The sequence below is a fragment of the Heptranchias perlo genome, chromosome 23 (genome assembly GCF_035084215.1).
Source record: "Heptranchias perlo isolate sHepPer1 chromosome 23, sHepPer1.hap1, whole genome shotgun sequence".
Classification (NCBI taxonomy): Eukaryota; Metazoa; Chordata; class Chondrichthyes; order Hexanchiformes; family Hexanchidae; genus Heptranchias; species Heptranchias perlo.
In genome coordinates, this window is record NC_090347.1 from 23,885,553 (window position 1) to 23,911,019 (window position 25,467).

The 25,467-nt window shown below is 40.7% G+C and overlaps 1 protein-coding gene across 1 annotated transcript in view; it reads right to left on the reverse strand.

Annotated features, from left to right (window-relative positions):
* LOC137341186 (alpha-1,6-mannosylglycoprotein 6-beta-N-acetylglucosaminyltransferase B-like) overlaps nt 1-25,467 on the reverse strand; it is a 649,449-nt gene that overhangs the window by 151,009 nt on the left and 472,973 nt on the right. Inside the window, exon 9 of the mRNA XM_068004202.1 lies at nt 17,914-18,045. Coding sequence (XP_067860303.1) covers nt 17,914-18,045 — 132 coding nt within the window. The remainder of the gene's footprint in view (nt 1-17,913; nt 18,046-25,467) is intronic.

Genomic DNA, 25,467 nt, shown 5'->3' on the forward strand with positions numbered 1-25,467 from the left:
AGGCCTTCTTGGTGGCAGAGGCTGGCCGCTTCCTCCCGCCCGCCGGGTGGAAGATCTCTGTCTTCGCCCTCCTCCTCACCCCATTTGATGATACCTGGGGTGAGGCATCATTAAACTGGGAGCAGCCTTCCCCCTGGGCTGCTCCATGCTGAAATTTGTTCCATTGGTTGCAGCATCTGTCAGTGGAGGACTGCCCCTTTAACTAGAGAGCCTCCAGCTGACAGATCGTACTGCGCATGCGCAGCCCGCCCGACGCGCAGACCAGCAGCGTGGACCCCGGAGGAGCAGGTAATTGATTCCTATTAGTGTGTTGCCTGCTACGATCACGCGGGCAACCCACTAATTTCACCCAGCGTGTTGACCACGCTCCCGAAACCCAACCCGCCGGAAACCCGCAGGCCTGGTAAAATCGAGCCCATTATCTAATGTCTTCTTGGAACTAGACTACAGTGAAAATGATGCCAAATGGTGTATTTATTAAAAAATATCTTCACTTGTTACAATAGTCCATGGAAGATCCTATAGGATCATAGGGCATGATTTTTACATGGAGCCGGGAAGGGAGTGGGTTGGGGGGGGGGGGTGGGGGGAAGATAATCGGATGCGAAACCCAGGAGTAAATTTTACTTCGGGTTTCGTGCCTGGCAGCCAACCTGATTGACAAGATGGCTAGCTTTTGGGCCGGAATTGGAGAGGAGGGAGGGAGAGATCAGGGCTGTGGAGGACATCGGCAGGGGGAGGGGGCCATGGAGGACATGGGGTGTGGGATGTCACAGAGCAGATCGTGGGCCAGGAGGAGTTGGAGGTCGCCAGAAGTTCGGAGGTGGGGAGGGATCTCGGCCATCGCGGGGGTGGGGGGAGGGGGGTGGTTGGACACTGGGTGAGGGGTCGGCTGATCGCGGAGGTCCGATCGCACCAGGTGAGCTTGTTGGGCCTGGATGAAGCACTCCTGCTCCTCCTGGCCCACAAGCAGCGCAATAAAAGCATTCATCTCATTCCAGCCCTTTTCGCCTCCTCTCACCTGATGAGAATCAGAAACGATGGGAAACCCATGCAGGTAAGGTTAAATTCGTGTCACCTTTTAAATACACAAAATATTAAATGCATCAACTATCGCAATGAGGTACATTGCCCTTTTAACAATCCACCCACTGGCATTAAGTGGGGACAGGACTTCTTGGTTTCGGATGTGCACATGCATCCAAACGGGTCTGGGTTAAACCCGGAAGTGAGCGCATTGGAGCCGGGACGGGGTTCCACTTCAAAAGAACTGTAAATTTTACCTCCCACCTGCCCCCAACCCACCCGCTCTTTGGGGTTAAAATTACCCCCATAGAATTTACATCACAGAAGGAGGCCATTCAGTTCATCATACCTGTGCTGGTACTAACTTTTCAATTGGAGCCATCTGCTCTAATCCCATTTTCCTGCCCTTCTTTGTATCCTTTCATATTCTTCCTTTGAAAATACTTATCCAATTCCAATAGAGCTCTGATGAAAGGTCATCAACCTGAAACATGAACTCTGTTTCTCACAGATGCTGCCTGACTTGCTGAGTATTTCCAGAATTTTCTGTTTTTATTCCATTTTAAATTATATTACATTCTCACCTGAATGGCCACTTGTGGTAAAGCATTTCATATTCTGATAACCCTCTGTGTGGAAAAAAAATTCTAACTTCCCCTTTTGTTCTTCTGGTAATAATCCTGAGGCTCTGCTCTCTTGTTACTGATTCATCAACTAGTGGAAACAATTTTTCAATATTTATCTTTTCAAAATCTTTAAGAATTTTGAAATTCCCTTTTAGTTCTCCCCTTAACCATCTCTTTTCCAGTGAAAAAGCCCTGAATTTTAAGCCTTTCTTCATAACTATAAGTTCTTATTTTAGCAATCATTCTAGTAAATCTTTGCTATACTCTTTCCATGGTTCTAATATCGTTCCTATGATCGAGGTACCCAGAACTGCATGCAATACTCCAAATGTGGCAAAACCAGCATCTTGTACGAATTCAATATAATTTCCTTGCCTTTATATTTAATGATTCAGTGCATAAAACCCAGAATACCATTTGCCTCTTTTATATAGATTTATAGCAAGGCCACTCCACAATAGTTATCCCCGAACCAGTATATCCATCCTCTTTCTCTCCATGGATGAGAGGGATGGATGGTTCAACCTGCAGATATCAGAAGAATGAGTGCTTGATTGGTATGGGCACTCCATGAACATCCTGTCTGAAGCTGCAAAATCTCCCTCTCTACAAATTTCACTCATGACTGGAATTTTAATCTCAAGTCTACTGAGCAAGACTCTAATGTCCTACCATTTACACATTGGCCTTTTATTTTTAAAACTAATGAAATTTAAAACATTTTTTGAGGAAATAAATCAATGGCTGTTTTCAACTTAATTTCAATTCGAACCTTCTTTGTTGCTTTTCTAATGCTCGTTATAAATATATTTGTTTGTTAAATCTTTCCTGTCCACCATTATTCCTTGGACCCAGTTTCCTAATAAAATGAATTTGATATGTACTGAGGCTACTGAAAGCCCATTGCAACATGAAGGTAGTAATTTTGGTTGGAATGACACAAGATCTCTATAAGGAATGGGAGATACTACAGCATACTGATATATGTACACTGACCACACCCAGCTCTATCTCCTCTCTCTCACCCCTCCACTGCCTCTGTGTTGTTGGATTGCTTTTCCGACATCCAGTCTTCAATAAGCAGCAATTTCCTGCAGTTAAACATTAGGAAGATTGAAGGCATTGTCATTGGCCCAGCCACAAACTTCGGACCCTCACCATCGATTCCAACCCCCTCCCCAACCATTGTCTCAGACAGAACCAGACTGTTCTCAATCTCGGCATCTTATTCGACCCCAAGCTGAGCTTCTGATCCCACATCTTCTCCATCACAAAGAACGTCTGTTTCTGCCACTGTAACATCACGCGCCTCCGCCATTACCTCAGCTCATCTGTTGCTGAAACCCTTATCCAATAAAAACAGAAAATGCTGGAAAACACTCAGCAGATCAGGTAGCACCTTTGGAGCGAGAAACAGAGTTACCGCTTCAGGTTGATGACCTTTCATCAGAACTGGTTCATCGACCTGAAACGTTAACTCTGTTTCTCTCTCCACAGATACTGCGTGACTGGCTAAGTGTTTTCCAGCATTTTCTATTTTTATTTCAGATTTCCAGCACCCGCAGTATTTTGCTTTTGTTCAAGTATTCCAATGCTTTCCTGGCTGGACTGCCATCTGTAAACTTCAGTTTATCCAAAACTCTGCAGTCTGGTTCCTATCCTGCACCAAGTCCTTTGCGCCCATCACCCTTATCCTTGCTAACCTATATGGTACGGGTACAGTAGCATAGTGGTTATGTTACTGGACTAGTAATCCAAAGGCCTGGACTAATAATTCGGAGTCATGAGTTCAAATCCTGCCACAGCAGCTGGGGAATTTAAATTCAATTAATTAAATAAAATCTGGAATTTAAAAAAAAACTACTATTAGTAATGGTGGCCATGAAACTACCGGATTGTCATAAAAACCCATCTGGTTCACTAATGCCCTTTAGGGAAGGAAACCTGCTGTCCTTACCCGGTTTGGCCTATATGTGACTCCTGAGAGCTGTCCCAAACAGCCTGACATAACCATACCTTTCAGCCAACGTCCCAGACTCTTCCATCACATCCCCAGGTATGGCCTGTCCTACCGGCAGGACAGGCCCACCAGAATGTAGTGGTACAGTGGTATACATTGAGGAGGGAGTGGCTCTGGGAGTCCTCAACATTAACTCCAGAACCCATGAAGTCTCATGGCATCAGGTCAAACATGGGCAAGGAAACCTCCTACTGACTAGGACCTACCGCCCTCACTCAGCTGATGAATTAATCCTTCTCCATGTTGAGAAGCACTGAGGGTAGCAAGGGTACAGAATGTACTCTGGGTGGGGGACTTCAATATCCATCAGCAAGAGTGGCTTGGTAGCACCACTACTGGCCGAGTCCTGAAGGACATAACTGCCAGACTGGGCCTGTGGCAGGTTGTGAGCGAACCAACAGAAGGGAAAAACCTACTTGACCTCATCCTCACCAATCTACCGGTCGCAGATGCATCTGTCCATGACAGAATGGTGGGAGTGACCACCGCACAGTCCTTGTGGAAACAAAGTCCCATCTTCACACTGAGGACATCATCCAACGTGTTGTGTGGCACTACCATCGTGCTAAATGGGATAGATTCAGAACAGATCTAGCAGCTCAAAACTGGACATCCATGAAGCACAGTGGGCCATCAGCGGCTGCAGAATTGTATTCCCACACAATCTGTAACCTCATGGCCTGGCATATTCCTCACTCTACTATTAACAACAAGTCAGGGGATCAACCCTGGTTCAATGAGGAGTGTAGAAGAGCATGCCTGGAGCAGCAGCAGGTCTACCTAAAAATAAGGTGCCAACCTGAAGTGACAACACAGAACTACATGCATGCTAAACAGCAGAAGCAACATGCTATAGCTAAGAGCTAAGCGATTCCACAACCAACAGATCAGATCAAAGCTCTGCAGTCCTGCCACATCCAGTCCTGAATGGTGGTGGACAATTAAACAACTAATGGGAGGAGGAGGCTCTGTAAACATCCCCATCCTCAATGATGGTAGAGCCCAGCACGTGAGTGCAAAAGACAAGGCTGAAGCGTTTGCAACAATCTTTAGCCAGAAGTGCCGAGTGGATGATCCATCTCGGCCTCCTCCCGATACCTCCACCATCACAGAAGCCAATCTTCAGCCAATTCGATTCACTCCACGTGATATCAAGAAACGGCTGAGTGCACTGGATACAGCAAAGGCCATGGGCCCCAACAACATCCTGGCTGTACTGCTTAAGACTTGTGCTCCAAAACCAGCCGTGCCTCTAGCCAAACTGTTCCAGTACAGCTGCAATACTGGCATCTACACGACAATGTGGAAAATTGCTCAGGTATGTCGTGTCCACAAAAAACAGGTCAAATCCAAGCTGGCCAATTACCGCCCCATCAGTCTACTCTCAATCAGCAAAGTGATGGAAGGTGTGGTCGACAGTGCTATCAAGCGTCAGTTACTACCTATAACCTGCTCACTGATGCTCAGTTTGGGTTCCGCCAGGACCACTCGGCTCCAGACCTCATTACAGCCATGGTCCAAACATAGAAAAAAGAGCTGAATTCCAGAGGTGAGGTGAGAGTGACTGCCCTTGACATCAAGGCAGCATTTCACCGAGTGTGGCACCAAGGAGCCCTAGTAAAATTGAAGTCAATGGGAATCATGGGGAAAAGTCTCCAGTGGCTGGAGTCATACCAAACAAAGGAAGATGGTAGTGGTTGTTGACGGCCAATCATCTCAGCCCCAGGACATTGCTGTAGGAGTTCCTCAGGGCAGAGTCCTAGGCCCAACCATCTTCAACTACTTCATCAATGACCTTCACTCCATCATAAGGTCAGAAATGGGGATGTTCACTGATGATTGTACAGTGTTCAGTTCCATTTGCAACCCCTCAGATAATGAAGCATTATCCGTGCCTGCGTGCAGCAAGACCTGGACAACATCCAGGCTTGGGCTGGTAAGTGGCAAGTAACATTCGTGCCACACAAGTGCCAGGCAACGACCATCTCCAACAAGAGAGAGACTAACTACCGCCCCTTGACATTCAATGGCATTACCAGCGCCAAATCCCCCACCATCAACATCCTGGGGGTCACCATTGACCAGAACCTTAACTGGACCAGCCACATAAATACTGTGGCTACAAGAGCAAGTCAGAGGCTGGGTATTCTGTGGCAAGTGACTCACCTCCTGACTCCCCAAAGCCTTTCCACCATCTACAAGGCACAAGTCAGGAGTGTGATGGAGTACTCTCCAATTGCCTGGATGAGTGCAGCTCCAACACCACTCAAGAAGCTCGACACCATCCAGGACAAAGCAGTCCACTTGATTGGCACCCCATCCACCACCCTAAACATTCACTCCCTTCACCACCGGTGCACCGTCGCTGCAGTGTGTACCATCTACAGGATGCACTGCAGCAACTCGCCAAGGCTTCTTTGACAGCACCTCCCAAACCCGCAACCTCTGCCACCTAGAAGGAAATGGCAGCAGACACATGGGAACAACACCATCTGCACGTCCCCCTCCAAGTCACACACCATCCCGACTTGGAAATATATCGCCGTTCCTTCATCGTTGCTGGGTCAAAATCCTGGAAATCCCTACCTAACAGCACCGTGGGAGAACCTTCACCACACGGACTGCAGAGGTTCAAGGCGGCTCACCACCACCTTCTCAAGGGCAATTAGGGATGGGCAATAAATGCTGGCCTTGCCAGCGACGCCCTCATCCAATGAACGAATAAAAAAAAATATTGGCTTGTGGTCCTATAATGTCTCCAGTTTAAACTTCTCATCCTTGTTTAAATTCCTTCATGGCCTTGCCCTCCCTATCTCTGTAACTCCCCCAGATTGCTGTGTTCCTCCAACTCTGGATATTGTATAGTTCCTTGTCCTTTCACACCACACCATTAGCGGCCGTGACTTCAGCCGTCTAGGCTCCCACACTCTGCAATTCCCTCCCTAAGCCTCTCCACCTCCCTCTCCTTCTTTAACACCTCCCTTAAAATCCATCTCTTTGACCAAGCTTCTGGTCACCCTTCTTAATATCTCCTTTGACTCAGCATCCATTTTTGTCTGATTACACCTCTACAAAGTGCTTTGGGATGTTTTTCCACATTGAAGATGCTAAACAAATGTTCTCTCAATGTTAAAGTAATTGAATAAAGCTAAAGTTTTTGAATAAAAACTTTGAAAGGAAAGTGTGTTAGGAAAATGATTCGTACTTTTCCCATCACAGATCTGGATGAGGATTCAATTCCCATTGTTGTTTTAGTGGAAGATTATAGATGTACTTCGGAAATTTCACTGTACACTTCGTCTGTCCCTTGGTTTTCTCGGTGGATTTCTCAATTAATTGTCTATACTGTTTACATTTTCTTCACTTGAAAACTCTCATCAGTAGTCACTCTTTTCACCTTTCTTTCTGAAATGAATGCGTTCCAACCCGTCTGACATTTTCAAAACTCTAACTCTCCTAATTTTCTATCTTTAGGTTTCTCCTATTTCTGTTTCTTTCAATATTTTTCTATTCCCCAAAATAGGTGGTGATCTATTTCTATTGACAGGTCTGTTCCATCCTTTCTCAGTTTCTGTCATAAATCTTTCTCCTGTAAACTCATACTCTGACTCAGAAATCAGTACCTTATGATCTCTTATTTTTCTACCTCAATAATGTGTTTTCTCTTGTCTCTCAAAAGAAATCTGTATTGAGATCTTTTTCTTTTGAAATTTGTGTCTCTGGTGAGCATTCTCTTTCATTCAGAAATGAATGTGTTTTCAATTCAGTTTTCTCTAAGTTTCACTGATCTTTCCCCTGTGACCGATCAGTCTTTTTCAGGCTCTATAATCTTTTGTCTTGTCATCTTTTACACTTCATAAATGCTTTCTCTTATGACCCCTATCTTTTTGAAGACACAGAGTTGTGATTGTTGAATATTACCTTGTACAGATCAAAATATTATTAGTGTCATTCAATGCCATCACTCCTGACCATAGAAGACTTATCTATCATCAATGCTTATGATTTTAGGTTTGAAATTTGCAAACCTCAAAAAGTTATTTTAACTGTATTTACTGGAAGCTATCAATATCATTTATCAGTTTATTTTGGTGTATGCCATTTCCTGCAGTTCTGGCATGCAGGACACCTGACATAAAGAACACCCTTTTGAAATGGGCATCCAAGGTTGCTAAGTGGTAGTCAGTATCCTAAAGGTTAAGGAGAGAACACAGATGGGCCAATTACCCTGTCCATAACATAAGAACATAAGAAATAGGAGCAGGAGTAGGCCAATCGGCCCCTCGAGCCTGCTCCGCCATTCAATAAGATCATGGCTGATCTGATCCTAACCTCAAATCTAAAGAACACAAGAAGTAGGAGCAGGACCCGGCCACTCAGCCCCTGGGCCCGCTCCATCATCCACAGGGACTTGACTAATCCGAACTCAGCTTCATGTCCAATTTCCTGCCCGCTCCCCGTAACCCCTAATTCCCTTTACTTCTAGGAAACTGTCGATTTCTGTTTTAAATTTATTTAATGATGTAGCTTCCACAGCTTCCTGGGGCAGCAAATTCCACAGACCTACTACCCTCTGAGTGAAGAAGTTTCTCCTCATTTCAGTTTTGAAAGAGCAGCCCCTTATTTTAAGATTATGCCCCCTAGTTCTAGTTTCACCCATCCTTGGGAACATCCTTACCATAAGTCCCATATGCACTTGTTCATGCGATGTTACAGAAAGGAAAGAAGTCATCCATCGCCTTGGATCTCCATCCTTTCTGCATATGACATGTGACTCCAGTAGGCTGCAGGATTGGGTGGTGCAAACTCCCAGTTAGAACAGACAGGAGTTTCAATCTAATATGCAATTTTCATGGCAGTATTGGTCTGATGCCTCCTGAATCTTTTTGCCTCCTCTACACAATTCATATCCCACTATTACTCAGTGCCCATGATGCCTGGGCATCCAGGGTTGCTCAGTGTGGGGCAGCACAGGGAAGTGAATGGGTGGAAAATCATGAGCAGTGACCCACAATTTTCCCAATATGCATCAACAATGGCTGAGGTTCTCAGCCGATAGCACAAACTTGAATTATTGGCAAAATCTCAAATACAGGTTTCTGTGATTGAGTAGATAAATTTTATGAACTGAACAGAAACAATAGCAGATTATAACTGGGTTATAATGTTAAATTGCAGATATGGTCCATTAGTTAGTTGACATCTCAGTATCTTTGATATTCCCATTAGGAGCCAATCACATAAGAGTAATTTGACCACCAACTGCAAAACAGTAGCGTCTTTCTTGTACTGGTCTGCTTCTAAACACAATATAAATGGATATCAAGTCTCATGCTGTAGGGAGCCTTTGATGCATTTGCTGGTTGAGGCTTTGATTTTCAGTCACTACCCTGGCATCTCCACGCATTGCCTGTGTAGTTGAATATAAATCTTCTGGGGCTATATTTTGCTCTGTAGCATAGATGTATTGAAAAAGTAGACATGAATAAAACGGGGTGTAATAAAAAAATAGAAAATGCTAACTGACTGTCTATTTTAGCACTGCCCTAAGGATTTGTACCTCTCCAAAAATGTTTTTTTTTCAAACTAGAGGAAAAAGTAGTCTCAGAGGTCTCTATCACTGTAAACTCAACAGAATCCGTGACTGTACTCAGGATAGAAATCCATTATCAGACAGATAGGCCCCTGTCCACTTCGCTTACCATTGCTATATGACCTATAGCTTTACTTTTCAAACAAAAATATTCTTAAAAGAAAACTCATAAAGGGCAAATCATTCCAAACCACTAAATAAATGTAAGCCTGTTTTCTCTGATGACTCTGCAGTGACAGGATTCCAATCGCAAACAGCCCAGGAAGCATCATTTTCCCTGGAGTTCTAGTGTCAGGCATGTACTCATTACTGTTGGCACCGTACATGGCTGGCACTGCTCACTCTCCACAACAATTCTACTACATCAAAAGAAATGGGATATCCCAACAGTACATTTGATGAAAAATGAATGAAAACATTTTTGTATAATGTATACTCCTTGAAATGTAAAATTCCCCTAGAAACCCATTCAATGTGAAAGCTGTTGCCCCTCACAATTTTAGTCCGCTTACAACTTCACTTTCATAACCCATTCACAGCTATGTCACTCAGACCAGCCTACCGCCTTGTGTTGTCGAGTGTTGTTTTGTGTTCCACAGACTCCTGTGGGGTATCTGTGACTCAGTCATCTCATTGTTATGTTTTGTGTCTGAAAGGGAAAGAAATCAGGAACACCATACAACAGCAGGTTAATTAACTGATACTGTCCTGTCATTGCATGGAACTGTCTTCGAGGATGCTTCCCAGTGCTCAGTAACAGTGTAAGTGGGGTCATCATGGCACCTCATACAGGTATCAGTATTTAAATATTTTATTAAAAAAGCTGTATTTTTAAAAAAGAAAAATTGTGATTTTAATGCACTCACATTGCTTCTGAAGGTACTTTTAAAAACTAATTTTAGTTTCATATTTTAGTTTGCAATAAAGGGATAGTTGAATTGATTCCTTAATCGATCTGATCATGGCTTCATTCACCTTGTACCTGAACTAGGCAGAGTGATGGACAAATTACACTTGCCATTTCACCATAGTGCATAATGAAATGAAGGCAGGCTGCAGATGCAAAAATGGAAATACACAGCATGTGACATGCTCACTGTACAGCTGAACTACTTATGTGCCTCACTGAGAGGAAGCAAATAGCGAGTCAAAATAAATCAGATTTAATCTTTCTGTTATAGGCTGCGTCCCTCAGGGAAGTGTTATAGGCCCCATTTGGTTTCTCTTCTTCATCAATGGCTTGGCAGATGACATCGAAAATGACACTCTTTGCTGTTAATGTTGCCAACAAAAAATGGGCAATTAAAAGACCAGCAGAGGCTGAATCACTGTAGACAGAAATAAAGGCAATTGGGATGTGGGTGGAAAACTAGTGCATTATCTTCACTACTGGGGAGACCAAGTTAATAATTCTGAAAAAGACCATGGTGTTTTCACCACTTCAATTCTGTAAGGATTGCTTGCTTCATTGACAAAAATCATCTCCTTGATTTACCAACTATACCTGATACAATCTACTTTGGGGCAATATATGAAGAAGTTTCGAAATGCTGATACAGAGGTTGGGATTCCAATTAAACTTTAACCTATTTGCCACTCTTGGCAAATGTGGTTCTACAATGCCTGTTTCTGCTTAATGATCGAATACTGAAACCTTGTTTGACAGGCTGAAAATAAAATTCAGCTCTTGCCCTTGGTCTCAGTACAGTTCAAAGCCATCAGATCAGCAGATTTGATGAGGATGGCCTGCCTCATGTCACAGTTTACCTTCTTCAATACCAGAGAAATGTAGGCAAGCTATTGGTCATCTACAAGATTATGCCTAGAATAACAAGAGTTGCGAGGTGCTAGACCATTATCAGTAATGAACAAAAGCAACATTCAGAGATTACTTCACAAAGTCCAGCACTTGAAATCATTTTTACTTCTGAGTGACATAAAGGAAGGGGACTGGCAAAGTCATCTACCTTATTGAGGTTTGGTCTCTTCTCTTGACTTTGTTCATCCCCCTCCTATGTTTTTGAAATAAATCCCTCTACCATTGCCTAGAACTGGGTAGAAGACATTTTGATGGTGCTGGATCTGCCCCGTGAGTCCCTAATTACAACAGTGCAGTCTACCACAATAGAGCGACAAGTCATTGCAAATGGTGTGTGGGGCCTAACAAAACTTTTTCTTCTAAGCGGGTATCTGCTATAAGACAGGTTGACTTATTACTGGCCGAACTCAATGGGGTAGAAATCTGTCCTGGGCAGTAGTGCAAAATGGGCAGAACTGAAATATCCGCGCAACCGAATATCGGGTAGAGCGCATAACTGGTTGCCGACGTGCGACTGCCCGTCTTGCAGTCTCATCCAAGGCGAATTTATAACCCGATGTGGTTTAATAGAGCTTCAGCCAGAATCTGGAAAGCAATTTGATATTGCAGGTGTGAATAGGTGACAAGGAAGTTTGATTCTAATTTGCACTTTCAGAAACACCTGTCAGAGCTGGATTAAGAATTCTAGCGGGCCCTGGGCACCAAGATCATTCAGGGACCCTCTGATCCATTAAAACACAAACGTGTAGTAAAATGCATGAAGAAATAGGCCCGTAAGTTGTTTACAAACTGCATTAATAATAAAGCAAATCTTGACACAATATACTAAGCTTAAATTAAACTGTCTAATTTTGTCACACAATAAAATAACAGCTGATTTGTAGTTTTGTAAGTTTAATATCCAGGCTCTATTATATCCCAACAATTATCTACTGTCAGCATCTAATTATAATTAAGGATGCAATACACCAAACCAGTGAATATTTCAATTGCTGTATTTTCTCAGCAAGAACGATCCAAGATATATCTGCTGCATGCACCATCTCCTCAAAATAATTGAATTTGCCTGCTATCAGATACTTATTTCAAGTCCTTAATTTAACAAGGAAACATTTTTGGAGGAAAGAATGGCAGGAAATAAATGTGGAGTGTTTATTCAATGTTAGACTTGAATAATCGGGAGACAGAAAACCTGTAATCACCATGAATATTTAAGATTAATATATATGCTAAAATACTGCTACTGCAGTTTTAACCCATTGCTAACCCTAGACCTCACACTGCCGTATTGGCCATTTCCGCGATTTTGACCGCTTTGCACCACAGCCTGTTATGAGTTTCTACAAGACTGGGGGCGGGAAGGGTTTGGCAGCAGGAGCTGTCACACTTCGTGTGAGAAATCCCAGATACAGGAGGCTGCTGCGAACAGGCGAAGGACATCAATAGGCGCGCAGCGCGTACCGTAAACTCTAATCCCTATTTTCACCCGGGTTGCTCTTGGCAGTGCCCGGGAGATTAATCTTTCATTCCTGAAGATCCGGGACAATCCAGGAAGATTGGTAATCGTAGTTAAGATGAGCTTTATGGTGGGGCCCATACTTGCATGCGGCCCCTGGTCACAGGACACTATAGGCCCATGCTTTAATCCACCCCTGATCTTTGTACTTTCAAACACTAAGAACCCTATGGAAAATCATCTGCAAATCTGCCAAAATGTATTTTATGTAATTGTGCTTGAAAAATAACAGAAAAACATCTTTTATAAGTTCAACTGATCTTTATTGACTAAAGACCTGAGTTAATTATGTAAAAACCATTATGCAAATGGTACTTCAACATATGCCTGACATGGACTGTCTCTAACCTTAATGACATACTGTTACTTTTCATGTTACAATGAAGAGAATTCTGTGAAAAGCATCCAGACTTGGCACAGCGCAGTTTAATGAGGAGTCTCTAAATATAGACATTACCCAAAGTGCAAATTATTTCAACGCTCACATCCCCTTGTCTATTCGGACCTTAACATAGCAAGATGCTTCCTTAAGCAGAAAAGCCGGCACTTTCCTTATATAAAAAAATGACACATATATTGCATGAGAGGGTCAGTTTATCCCAAGTAATGAGCAATTTATAATGGAAACCATTGATATACTGTGATTGAATAAGTTAAATTGCATTTTTATTTATGATATTTTCAGGCTCAAATTCCATGATTGTGTGTATAATTGTATATACTATATTGTTTAATAAGAGGAGGATTATGTTGTGTGATGGTGAACTTATTATTATGCTGGTATACTTCAGTTGTTATGATTGAAGGGATGTTGGTTAAAATAAAGAAATGAAGATAAAATAAAGCAAATGATGGAGCGTACTTATATGGAAATTCATATGAGATGATGTAGATGAATTAATTAAATAAAAATAAAATAAAATTGTCTATTGGGAGTTTTTAAAAAAAATAATTGTAGAAGTTTATGAATGGAAAAACAAAGAACATGTATATACTAGCACACTTCAATGGGCCCTTTATTCATTGTAAGAACACAAACTGTCCTTGACCATAACAGTGGTTCACTCCCTCATTGGCTGCCCAACTCTCCTTTGGTGTCTATAGTCTGATTTTTAAAAGCTTCTCTCAAAGCCCCTATAAAGATCACAAAAATTTCTGACATCCAGGTGCGAAATGCCCATCCACAGTGGCAACTGATAATTTTTACTGGAATGCCGTGCGTTTTACTTAGCCTTGCTTTGCTGAGAGGGATTAGAGTTGATTAGCTGTGCGCAATACTGCTTTATGAAAAGAAGTGTGGCTCTCGGTTAGCATCTGGGAACGAAAATCCTGATTATTTCCATTTTACCTGTTGGAAATACTTAGAGGATATATATGAGCCATGGCTGATGTCAGCTGGAAGATCTATTGAAGGATGCTGAGCAATCTTTTCCAGGAAGATTTATGTTGACAAGTAGGACTTAGTTAGCAAACCCACATTGCGTGAGGTCTAAGGTGGTAAAGTGCTTTAGACAGAAGACACATCAGGCAATGGCAGTTCAAGAAAAAATTAATTAAGTATCATGGCCACATTACTCAACTGTGCTATATTGGTCAGGTCATGAATAGTTTACTTTCTACGATCCAACATGAACTCCATTATATTTTGTTAACCCCAACTACTCCGGTAGCTTTTTAAAATAATAATTGGTCTTTGTTTGCACTTGTGGGGGAGTCCAAAATTAGAGGTCATCAATATAAGATAGTCGCTACTAAATCCAATAAGGAATTCAGGAGAAACTTCTTTACCCAAAGAAAGGTAAGAATGTGGAACGCTACCACAAGAAGTAGTTGAGGCAAATAGCAGAGATGCATTTAAGGGGAAGCTAGATATGCACATGAGGGAGAATGGAATAGAAGGGTATCCTGATAGGGTTAGATGAAGTAGGGAGGGAGGAGGCTTGAGTGGAGCATAAACACTGGCACAGACCAGTTGGGCCAAATGGCCTGTTCCAGTGCTGTAGTGTCGATGTAACTCAATGTCTATCTTAAGACTTCTGTGACACTGTTGCAGAGGCGAACTATGTAATATGAAATCTAAATGCAGAGCAGCAGGGAAGGATCATAAAATGAGACGAGAGTGAGAAACTGGAAGACAGATGCATGCAAGAGAGAGACAAGCCTGAAGAGAAAATGAGAGTGGCTGGGAAGAAAGTGGGTCACTGGCAACTGGCAATCTCAGCAGGAGGGGTGTAGAATAGAAATGTAAAATAGTTTTAACAGTGGCATATGTGACCACAAACACTGAGCTTAAACCATTGTTGCAAACCCCAAACACGTACTTCCCCTTGCAGACACGTTGTCGTTTAAGTACAGCTTGCTCTTCCTAGAAAGCTATTACCTTTAAAATCATAGGGGATGTGTAGCAGACATGTATTATTACTTCAATTAATGGCCTATTTCATCCTTTCAATTAGTTAAGAGATATCCAAATGTTCTTTTGAATACAGATTGAATTACAGCTCAGTGCTAAATAAATGTGCTCTTTAACTTTTATCTATGCAACAAACATCTAGATTGATTTGTGCCCATTGTCTAGTAGTAGAGCAATTTATCTAAACACGTAAGCCAGCACTTTGCTTTTTATACTGAAGGTCAGATTTCAGGAGTCCGTGTGGCTCACTTCAAAGAAAATCAGAATCTGGAAGCATTTTGCTTTTGGGCCCCATTTTTGAGACTTTGCCCATAAATGTTTAGTTGCTCTTATTATCATACCATTGCTTTCATTTAACAATATGGGCTAGAAATCACCAATGGTGATATTAATGGGTAAGTCATTACCACTTCTGTAAGACATTCCTTGTGCCTGTTATTTTAAAGCAGGTGTCAACATTCATTTATTTTAAAAATAAGTTAAGCATTTATCCACTAATATCACTAACAGTAATTTCTAGGCTTATGTTTTTTACCGTTATTAGCTGGCATAATCATAGGGTACAACTGAGAAATCTTTACAAGGACAAATGGTTGAAAAAGTTGAAAGCACAGAAAGACTTCAATAAATTATACTTGGTACCAAATGGCAAGTCTCAGATTTCCACAGCCTGCTGTATGTTACAGCAACCTTAGGCCAGCAAGTAATAACTCTCTTCTGTTGAATTCTGTATGTAGCAGGGGTTCCAGAAGAAAGGGAAGATGTGTGTGGAGCTTCATTCTGGACAACTTTTTTAGGAGCAGCAACTCCTGTGTTTCTGCTATGACCATGGACACCTGGCTTAAGCACTGGGAGCTGCTCCAGTCATAATCTTTGAAAGAACTGAAAGTCGAGTACATTTCTCCAATGCTGTAGGAGGTATAATGCAGTGTGGAACGGGCAATCCTCATCAGGTCCACTGGTGTTAATTGTATTGGGCTTTGGTGAATTTAGGATAAGAGATGGGTTTTCTCTGTAGTTGACAAAAAAGTCAAGTTTATACTTTGTAGAACATTAAAGTTGTCAATAGTGACAAGTAGTCACAGTGACTACTGTGCTTTCTGGAGGATTCCCACTCTTCTGTTAGACTTTCCAGCTATTTTTGTTTGTTTTTGCTGCAAGATAGTTGGATATGATTAAGAAGGCAGAAACCTAAATGTCTGCATCTGTGGAGAAAGGGGGCCTTCATTGTGATTAATCTTTCTTAACAGGGGAATTGACTTGGTTTTCTTGACATTCAGGACAACACTGTTTTCTGCCCACTGTCCAATTCTGCCTCCAGTGATTCAATTGTCACTTGTCTTTTGGATAGGAAGCAGTCTGTACAGGGTAGTATCATCAGCAAAGTGAAAAATATCACTGATGGTATCACAGCATCCATGAAGCTAAAAGCAGAGCTGGGGCAAGCATCCTTCCCTGAACTGCTCCATTTAAGTGTTGTGTAAGATGCCGAATATCCATTTATCTCAGTCCCATGCTTCGTCATTCTGAAGAAGTTGTGTATTCAGTTCAACAACTCACCATCTATGCTACAAGATGCCAGGAAACTATATGCTATTGAACACTCTAGTCAAGGCTTTTTGTAAGACATAAATTTTCGACTTAGTACTCCTGGTGCAGAGCTATGCTGGTAATTTATCGGTAATTCAGGTTCAGAGGTCATAAAATAAATGGACAGACAATTGTGGGCCTGCAAATTGGGTGGCATTAACCTCTACATTGAATTCCCGATATGTGTTCCTACTGTGCAAAACTCTGCACCAGGAGCACTAAATTGTAAACTTACCCCTTAGTTTCATGCTGGGACTGACAGAATCACTGTTTCTGGATCATAAAACTGAAAGCATCACATTGACTGATTCGCTCTGAACCTAAATTAACAACCAGATAAATAAAAAGTTGTAAATTGACACCAAGTCCCTGGTCTGTAGTTTTCAGGCTGTGATTTTGAACTCCTATTGTGAATAGGCATGATGTTTACTCCTTTTATACTCCTCCATCTTCAATTTCCAGGTCTAATCTTATCAACATTTTAGATTTCTCTTCTCGTAAGAAATTGTATTAGTGTTTCTTTCAGTGTATTTATTCTCCCTTTTGATTCTATAGGTGCTGATACAGTGCAATCTGATAGTTTTTTTGAGTTTGCAGTTGTATTTTAGGCAAGTAGGGCCTCAATCAAAAAAGTAGTAGTTGAAATCCTATCCACATAAAATACATGGTATAGCTACAAAGATCTCAGGTCCTAGAAATTACTTTTATTGAAATCCATGCTCAACGTGCCCTCATCCCCACTTTATTAGCCATGTTACTTATTGGCATGTTAGGTGATAAAGCGTTTCCAACAAGATAAACAGTTACAATTGTATTTCAGGAAAGTACTATCCCTGAAGTGAAAAGTACATTAAAAAAAAATCAGTGATATTTTATACATTTTCCATTAGACCATGAGAATGGCTTCAAAATGGTAAAACTCACTAAAATTCAGAGAAACTCAGTATTCTTACATCTTATTAGGTGAAAGTTCTTCCTCACCACCTAAAATTGCTCAGTAGTCATTAGCCAAATGTGACCAAGAGTGAAAGAAAGCAATTATTAATCAAGATTAGATCAAATGAGATGCTACTGCTCTTAATTTCCTTTGTTTTTGTAACATAACCTCAACTTTTCTTTTCAATTATACCATCCATCCAAACACTTTGCATATATAAATGGTTAAATATTAAACTAACATACAAATTAATTTACATCATCAAAATCAAAAATTTATCAGATTAAATGCATTTTTAGTTTGATGATCTTAAATTGCACTTTACATTTTCCTGGACATTCAAATGTTCTGGCAAGTTTCAGCTCATACTTACTTGTATTTTTTGAAGGAGAGGCCCATGTGTAGTTTCATTTGTTGAAGTCCGTGATAATCCGTGTAAATGATGTCAAAGGCCAATGGTCCAGTCAGAGGGCAGCTTCCTCTCCCAGGAGGTACACCTAGGAAACTAATCAACAGCAACAATAAATATATAGAATTAGCATGCAAATTTATCTTCTACAAAACAGCTCATTCATTTTAACGAGGAACTTAAACAGTAAAACATAATGTATTTCTGATTTAGAGAAAAAAAAAATTTGCCTTTCTGTGTATAAACTCTGAGACACAAATAGACTACGGTATTGAATATCCACAACATGCTCTGGGTTCCATTCTGCACAATAGTCCACTATAGTGAGCACAAAGCTCCAGGAGGGGAATCATCAATAAATCCTCCAAGGAGAGAACTTCTGAATTTGCAACAATGAGAATGCAAGCTGTTAGAAATGTTACTGCTTGTTCTTTAGTGACTTGGAGCCAGCTAATCAAATAAAATGGATTGATCAATCATGAATCTTCACTGACAGAAAATTAAGCAAACAGCCAACCGGTATACAGGGATGCAGTTAAAAACATTGCAGTATTGAGATTGCTGGATAAGTGAGACACACAATGCTTTCTGTTCTACACTTCATTTTCTGAGACTGTGTGCACAAAGTGGGAGCTGCTTTATTTTTTTGCATTGCTATATGAGAGATAGGATTTACTATTTAGAAGGTGAACATGATTTGGATTGTCAAAGAGAAGTTGTCAAAAAATATAATTTTACTTTTGTTTGTGGCCATTTATTGTGAACAATGTTACACTAGATAGGGCTGCAAATGGACCAACACATGGCACAAAATAAACTGCTGTAAAAATATATAATAAACAATGCAGGTCTGTAGAATGCATAAACAATCTACAGAATGCAACAAGAGCACAGAACTTATCCCTTGCAAAAGACCTAGGTTGGGATAGTTCATTTAAAAATAAAATCATTTTCAAGATGTGGGCATTGCTGGCCAGGCTGCATTAATTGCCCATCCCTAGTTGCCCTGAGGTGATAGTGATGGGGGCTTTCTTCTTGAACTGCTGTGGTGATTTGGTACAATGGAGTGGCTTGCTAGGCCACTTCAGAGAGTAGTTAAGTGTCAACCACATCGCTGTGGGACTAGATAACATATAAACCAGACTGGGTAAGGACAGCAGGTTTCCTTCCCTAAAGGACATTAGTGAACGAGTTGGGTTTTTATGACAATCTGACAGCTTCATGGGACTATTAAGTAGGGCAGAGCAAACATTCTCCCAGAATCAAAATAATAAAAGTTCTTAATAGACACCACAGTGATTTGGAAGTTAATATTCGTTAATCCCTAAGGATTACGGTACTATTCTTGCATTCTGATAATTGTAAGATGTTCTGACATTGCAAATACTTCTCTAATTCAGTCTTATAATTTGAACATTAGAAATTATAATACACAACTTTAGCAATTTTAAATAAAAGAGAAAAGTAGGTACTGTTAACTCTACATAATCTATGGATTTGATTCAAGTGCAGAATTTCAATGAATCAAGTCTCTTCCTATTCAGTCTCACTATATGAATCCTTAATCCAATTGCAACTCTTAAAAGGGGAATGTTGTTTGGGAGAAAAGGCGTTCAAGGTAAAATAATCTTCCAAGTGAGATTATTTTAATAAAAGAGTGGTCTAGAAGTATTGCAGTGTTTCAGCTGGTTAAAGCAGTGCACAGCTGAGCTATACAAACCAGGAAAGGTTTCAGGTTAGGTTCCCAGTCTGTCCTGACTTAGCTCATCTCAGACAGGGTGGTGGTAGGGGCACAAATGACCTCAGTGCCCCTAATATACAGAGAGGAAAATTGGCCAGATTCTCATTCTTGATTGCAGTCTAGTGACCCTGCTGGAAGTTTGAGAGCGTGGACTTTGTGCAAGGACAGGATCAGGTTTGGTTTGGTTGCGACACCTCTGATGGTTGAATCGCCTTTCAGGTAAGGGTAGTAAACTTGCCAAAACGTAAGGAGGCAAAGAAAAATTATAACATATCTTTAAAAATGAGATTTTCAAAATATCAAGTCCCTGACAACAGTCACATCCATCTCTGGCAGTTTAAAAGTAGCCTTTGTGAGAGCCACCATATAGGTGGCTCCAGGCCACACAAAAAACAACTTGGAGGAGGTGTTCATTGATTCAAAGTACCATCCATCTATTGCCACACCGCAGGAAGATAGTCTCTCCTGTGTACAACATTTTGTCAAGTGTTTTCTGTAGATTTAACCGATTGATGAATAATTAAATAAGCTGGATCTACAAATTAGCTATTTTTAAATCAGAAGTTTAAAAGGATTTGAATTCAAACATAATCATAAATCAAGGATAAGATTTCCTGGCAATCTAGTCACACATTTATCAGAAAATTAATTTGATTTTCATTTTGCTGTTCTGTTCAATATTCGCACAGTGGACAGAGGATTTTTCCATGGTTCCCCATATCTTAGTGCTCTGCATCATCCATTAGGTAGGATCAACAACATTGTCAAGATTACTAACAGTGGAACACCACCACCTGGTGGCCTGCATCAACATAAATCAATCTTGTATTTCCTACTTCTTGAACTATTATTCAACACTGGAATGGTGTCTATGGAAACGTAACACACGAGATGTCATGTAATGATATCATGGCACCCAATGCCCATGTAAATACAATGGTTAAATTCAGGTGGAAACATTTGTTCTGTGGTGTGTGTTATTTCTAAATCATTCGTTGGACAGTTACAAACACTGCCGTGACACTGGACCAAAAACTGGTGTTGGACTAGTCCTGCTGGCACATGGCTCAGAGTTACATATCCACTGTAAGCCACCTCAACACTGATCCAACATCTAGAAATATTTTGTAACATATACTCTTTCAGCACATCTTACATTGCTAACTGACAGTTCATAGCTGTTTGTCAATTTAAAATAGTTTTTAGCTGTAATCTAAATATCCCGACAGATGTTTTTTAATCTCTGAAATTTATTCTATGGCTACCAGCCCAATCGTATTCATTCTCCAAGCACACAGATGGGAGTTGCTTTGCCTTTTTTCTCCTCTTCCCTTTTCAGCCAATTTTCTCCCCTCCCCCTGTTCCTCTTCTGTGGACTCCTTATGGCATTTGTTTCCACCAACAACGGATGCCCTCCACTACCTTACCCAAGTGGCCATTTTTAATACGTGTGCCTTGATAGTAATTGTTGGCAGGTGGGTGAGCCTAATCCTATCCTCACTGAATGTCCACACATATGCATTACCAGCAGGCATGGTTAGATAGTGATCAGCTATGAGAACCCTGACTAACTTTTTCCTCATTATTCTAAAGGTGTCGAGGTCACTTTTTGCGCCCCTATTTCCACGGCAGTTGACATCAGCTAGCTTAGTACAGATTGGTGATCAAAATAAGGATTTTCCTGGTTTTCTTGGCTCTTAATCACTGGGTTATGTCTGCAGGTCATGGGAGTAACTAAGGAAGAGGTTTGTTAGCCTCTTCAAGATGACCAACCTACGTCAACCCAAAACATATGGGTGTAGAAACTGGGAAATGTAGTAAATGGTAAGGAGGATCATAACAGACTTCAGCAGAACATAGACAGATTGGTGAAGTGGCAGATGCAATTCAACGCAGAGATATGTGAAGTCATGCATTTTGATAGGAAGACTGCGACAATATAAATAAACGGTGCACTTTTAAAGGGGATGCAGGAACAGAGAGTCCTGGGGGTGTACATACGCAAATCTTTGAAGGTGGCAGGACAAGTTGAGAAGGCTGTTAAAAAAGCATATGGGATCCTTAGCTTTATAAATAGAGACATAGAATACAAAAGCAAGGAAGTTATGCTATACCTTTATAAATCACTGGTTAGGCCCCAGCTAGAGTATTGTGTCCAATTCTGGGCACCACTCTTTCGGAAAGGTGTTAAGGCTTTAGAGAGGTGCAGAAGAGATTTACTGGAATGATACCAGGGATGAGGGACTTCAATTACATGAAGAGACTGGAGAATCTGTGGTTGTTCTCCTTAGAACAGAAAAGGTTAAGGGGAGATTTAATCAAGGTGTTCAAAATTATGAAGTATTATGATAGAGTAAATAAGGAGAAACTGTTTCCAGTAGCAGAAGGGTCTGTAACCAGAGGACACAGATTTAAGGTAATTGGCAAAAGAACCAGAAGCGAGATGAGGAGAAATTTTTTTTACGCAGCAAGTTGTTATGATCTAGAATGCACTGCCTGAAAGGATGGTGGAAACAGATTCAATAATAATTTTCAAAAGGGAATTGGATAAATACTTGAAGGGGAAAAATTTGCAAGGCAATAAAGGAAAGGGCAGAGGATTAGGACTAATTGGATAGCTCTTTCAAAGAGCTGACACAGGCACAAAGGGCCAAATGGCTTCCTTTTGTGCTGTACCATTCTATGATTCTATAGTATGCATGGCATAAGGAGTTCCCTCATGTGGTTGACTGAGGATGTATGCAAAGCATTCAGTTAACTTCTCAGTTCCTTCACACATGCAGATCCAGATTGCTGCAGAGCCAACACAGTGGCTGGCTCTGAAATATGCAACTATTGCTGCCCTTGGGTCTTTATTGTAGTGCCCATAAAGCAAGCCTTTACTCAAAAGATTGGGGCATGATGCATGCTCATTGACTCAAACACATGTAGGGCTGCAGGGTAGCTATCAAGGTGGTCAATATCTGTGCTCTTTAAACTGTCATCATCTCAACACTTTGTATCTGCTTATCTGCCTTTAACTGAGGGAACTATATAAAGCAACAAAGGGATATAAAATGAGGTGCAAAAAGCAAATATGAAATAAAACCTGCAAAGCTAACAACAAACATTTTTAGAAACTTATTAAGAGTCCACTAAAGACAAATGCAGAAGGTGGGAAAAACAATTAAAAAGAAAAGATAAAAATGCAAAAAATGAAAGGTGTATCACTAAAGGACAAAGGCTATTATAAAAATGCAGCAAAAGGAATCCAAAAAGCACTTAAACAACACTTTTATCTGCAAAGGAAAGAGTACATCACACTTTTAAGGAACCAACTTTCAAAGGCTAGAGCACAGCATTCCCAGGAACAGCCATTTCGTATGGGCTTATAAAGCAATTGGTACATTCTTGGTGAAAAAAGAATGGGAAATTGCAGCTGACTGCAATTATTATTCATCTACATAAATTTCAGGTGATAATGAGGTCATCACGTGTTCTGCAACAGCACTCTTAGCCCATTTAAAATCCATGCAGACAAATCATGCTCAACAAGCTAGGCTAAGGTCTTCTTAACTGATTTCTCAATCCCCCGGTGCCTGATCTAAAATGGCACAACCAGTCTGGCAACAGTTCTATCCTACCATTTTAAAAAGTTAAACCCATAAACAATCGCTCAAGAACAAAAATTGCATTGTCAGCATTTGCTGCGGCACAATATTACCCAATGGTAATCACAACTTCATATAAATGAGTTTTCAGAACTTGTTGTCTATGACTTTGCCAGGAATTGAATTTTAAAGCCATAAATCTCCATTGAGCTAGTAACTGCCCTTAAAACTGATATGTGAACATGTTGTATGGTCAACTCAGCCTGATTGTGGAGGAGGAATATTAATACAGTTTTCTCTCTTTTCAAATGGTTTTAGTCAATTTGGAAGGAAGTGATTAAAATTTTGAAACAACATAACGTCAGCACCTTACTTGTAATTATATCTGCTGGATGTAAGCCAAGAGGTTTCTGCTGCACCAAGTCCAATCTATTAGACTTGCCATTTTACCTTCACAATAATGAATGGTTTGGTTCATTAAAATTCTATACTTGGATCAGATGTATGTAGAATTAATAGTATGCACTTTTCCTTTTATTTAAAATGACAATCTGTGAGTCTCTAATGCTGAATGTGATAAGATGCAATTAGAGAAATATCTTCAATAATAGAACATTTCAATTATCAATTATCAGTGAATAATCTAAAGTTTGCTGGTTTTGTGCAAAATTCCTACCATAGTCCTTAGGGGTTAAAAGTATGAAGTTCACGAGTTTCTGAGATACTGCAGTGTCTGTTTAATACTTTATTGTCTACTTCCTCCTCTTCTAATTTTAAATGTGGCTGTATAGAATTACTACATTCCTTTCCCTGCCCTAATACTACATACTACTTGTCACATTAGTTGATCTTAATGTTCATTCTTTCAGGGGACCATAACCTAGAAATTACACTGCGATATTAGCGTACAAATGCTTAACATGTTCATATAAAATGACCTTGTCCATCATTTTAGCAAGATGTTAACTTGCTTACTTTAAATGGGTTAATGCCGCCATTAAAACAGCGGACAGTCATTTCATACTGATGTGCTAAGCAGTCATATACTATTAGCGCACAGCGTAGTTTCTACGGATTTTGGATGAACATCTAAACATTTTCATGGTGTACTTGGAGCATTTTAATAAAACTCTACCAATCAATGAATATTAGATTTCTAAAGATTTCCATCATTTAGATTAAAGAGTTATTACAATTAACCTTGCATTCACCTTCAACAGTACATATGAGCACCTTAATACAGACATGCCTGTGATAATTAGTATATTCCTTTATCTAGCTGTTCCTATTAAGAAAACACTATTAAAAGGATCAGTGCTGATGAAGTGTCCTGTGTAAGTCCATATCTAAACACAAAGGGGTATAAAGATGACCTTACCAGCACCTTAGGATTAGGTCTATAATACAGAAATATTTATTCAAACAGTTATGCTTAAATAACTGTTATTTACATAAGACCATAAGAGATAGCAGCAGGAGTAGGCCATTCGGCCCCTCGAGCCTGCTCCGCCATTCAATGAGATCATGGCTGATCTGATTTTTACCTCAACTCCACTTTCCCGCCTTTTCCCCATATCCTTTGACCCCCTTGCTGATCAAAAATTTGTCGAACTCAGCCTTGAATGTATTCAATGACTCAGCCTCCACAGCTTTACAGGTGTTTGAATAAATGCAAATCCAATATCTGATGCATGCAGGAATGGAAGGTCAATCTGGATCATAATGTGCCTGAAACCATCTTCAGATTGCCAGTTAGAGCACAAATTAAGTTTGTCAAATCAGTGCCAGTTGCAAGCAAAAACTTGCCGCTAGGTTAGCTTTCATGCCCAGTTAGCACAGTGTAAACTGATGATTGTTTGCAACTGAGAATCCAATCAATCTGCTTGTGACATCCCCCATGCTTCACCTATCACATCTGCCTTTTTTTTTGCTCACCACTTACAGTTCTTTGGTCTCATCATTCTTTTTGCTACACAACTTACCTCAAACAGGTTTACACAGCAGCTTGGAATGGCTATTGTAAGTATGTGTACAGCATCTTACATATGAACATACAAAAAAGGACAAGAGAAGATCAACTGGTCCATCAAGCCTGGTCCACCCTGAGATGGTGCAACACACACACACCATCTAACACATCCCATCTACCCCCTTCCTCCTCCCACCCACGCAGTCACCCAATCTCCT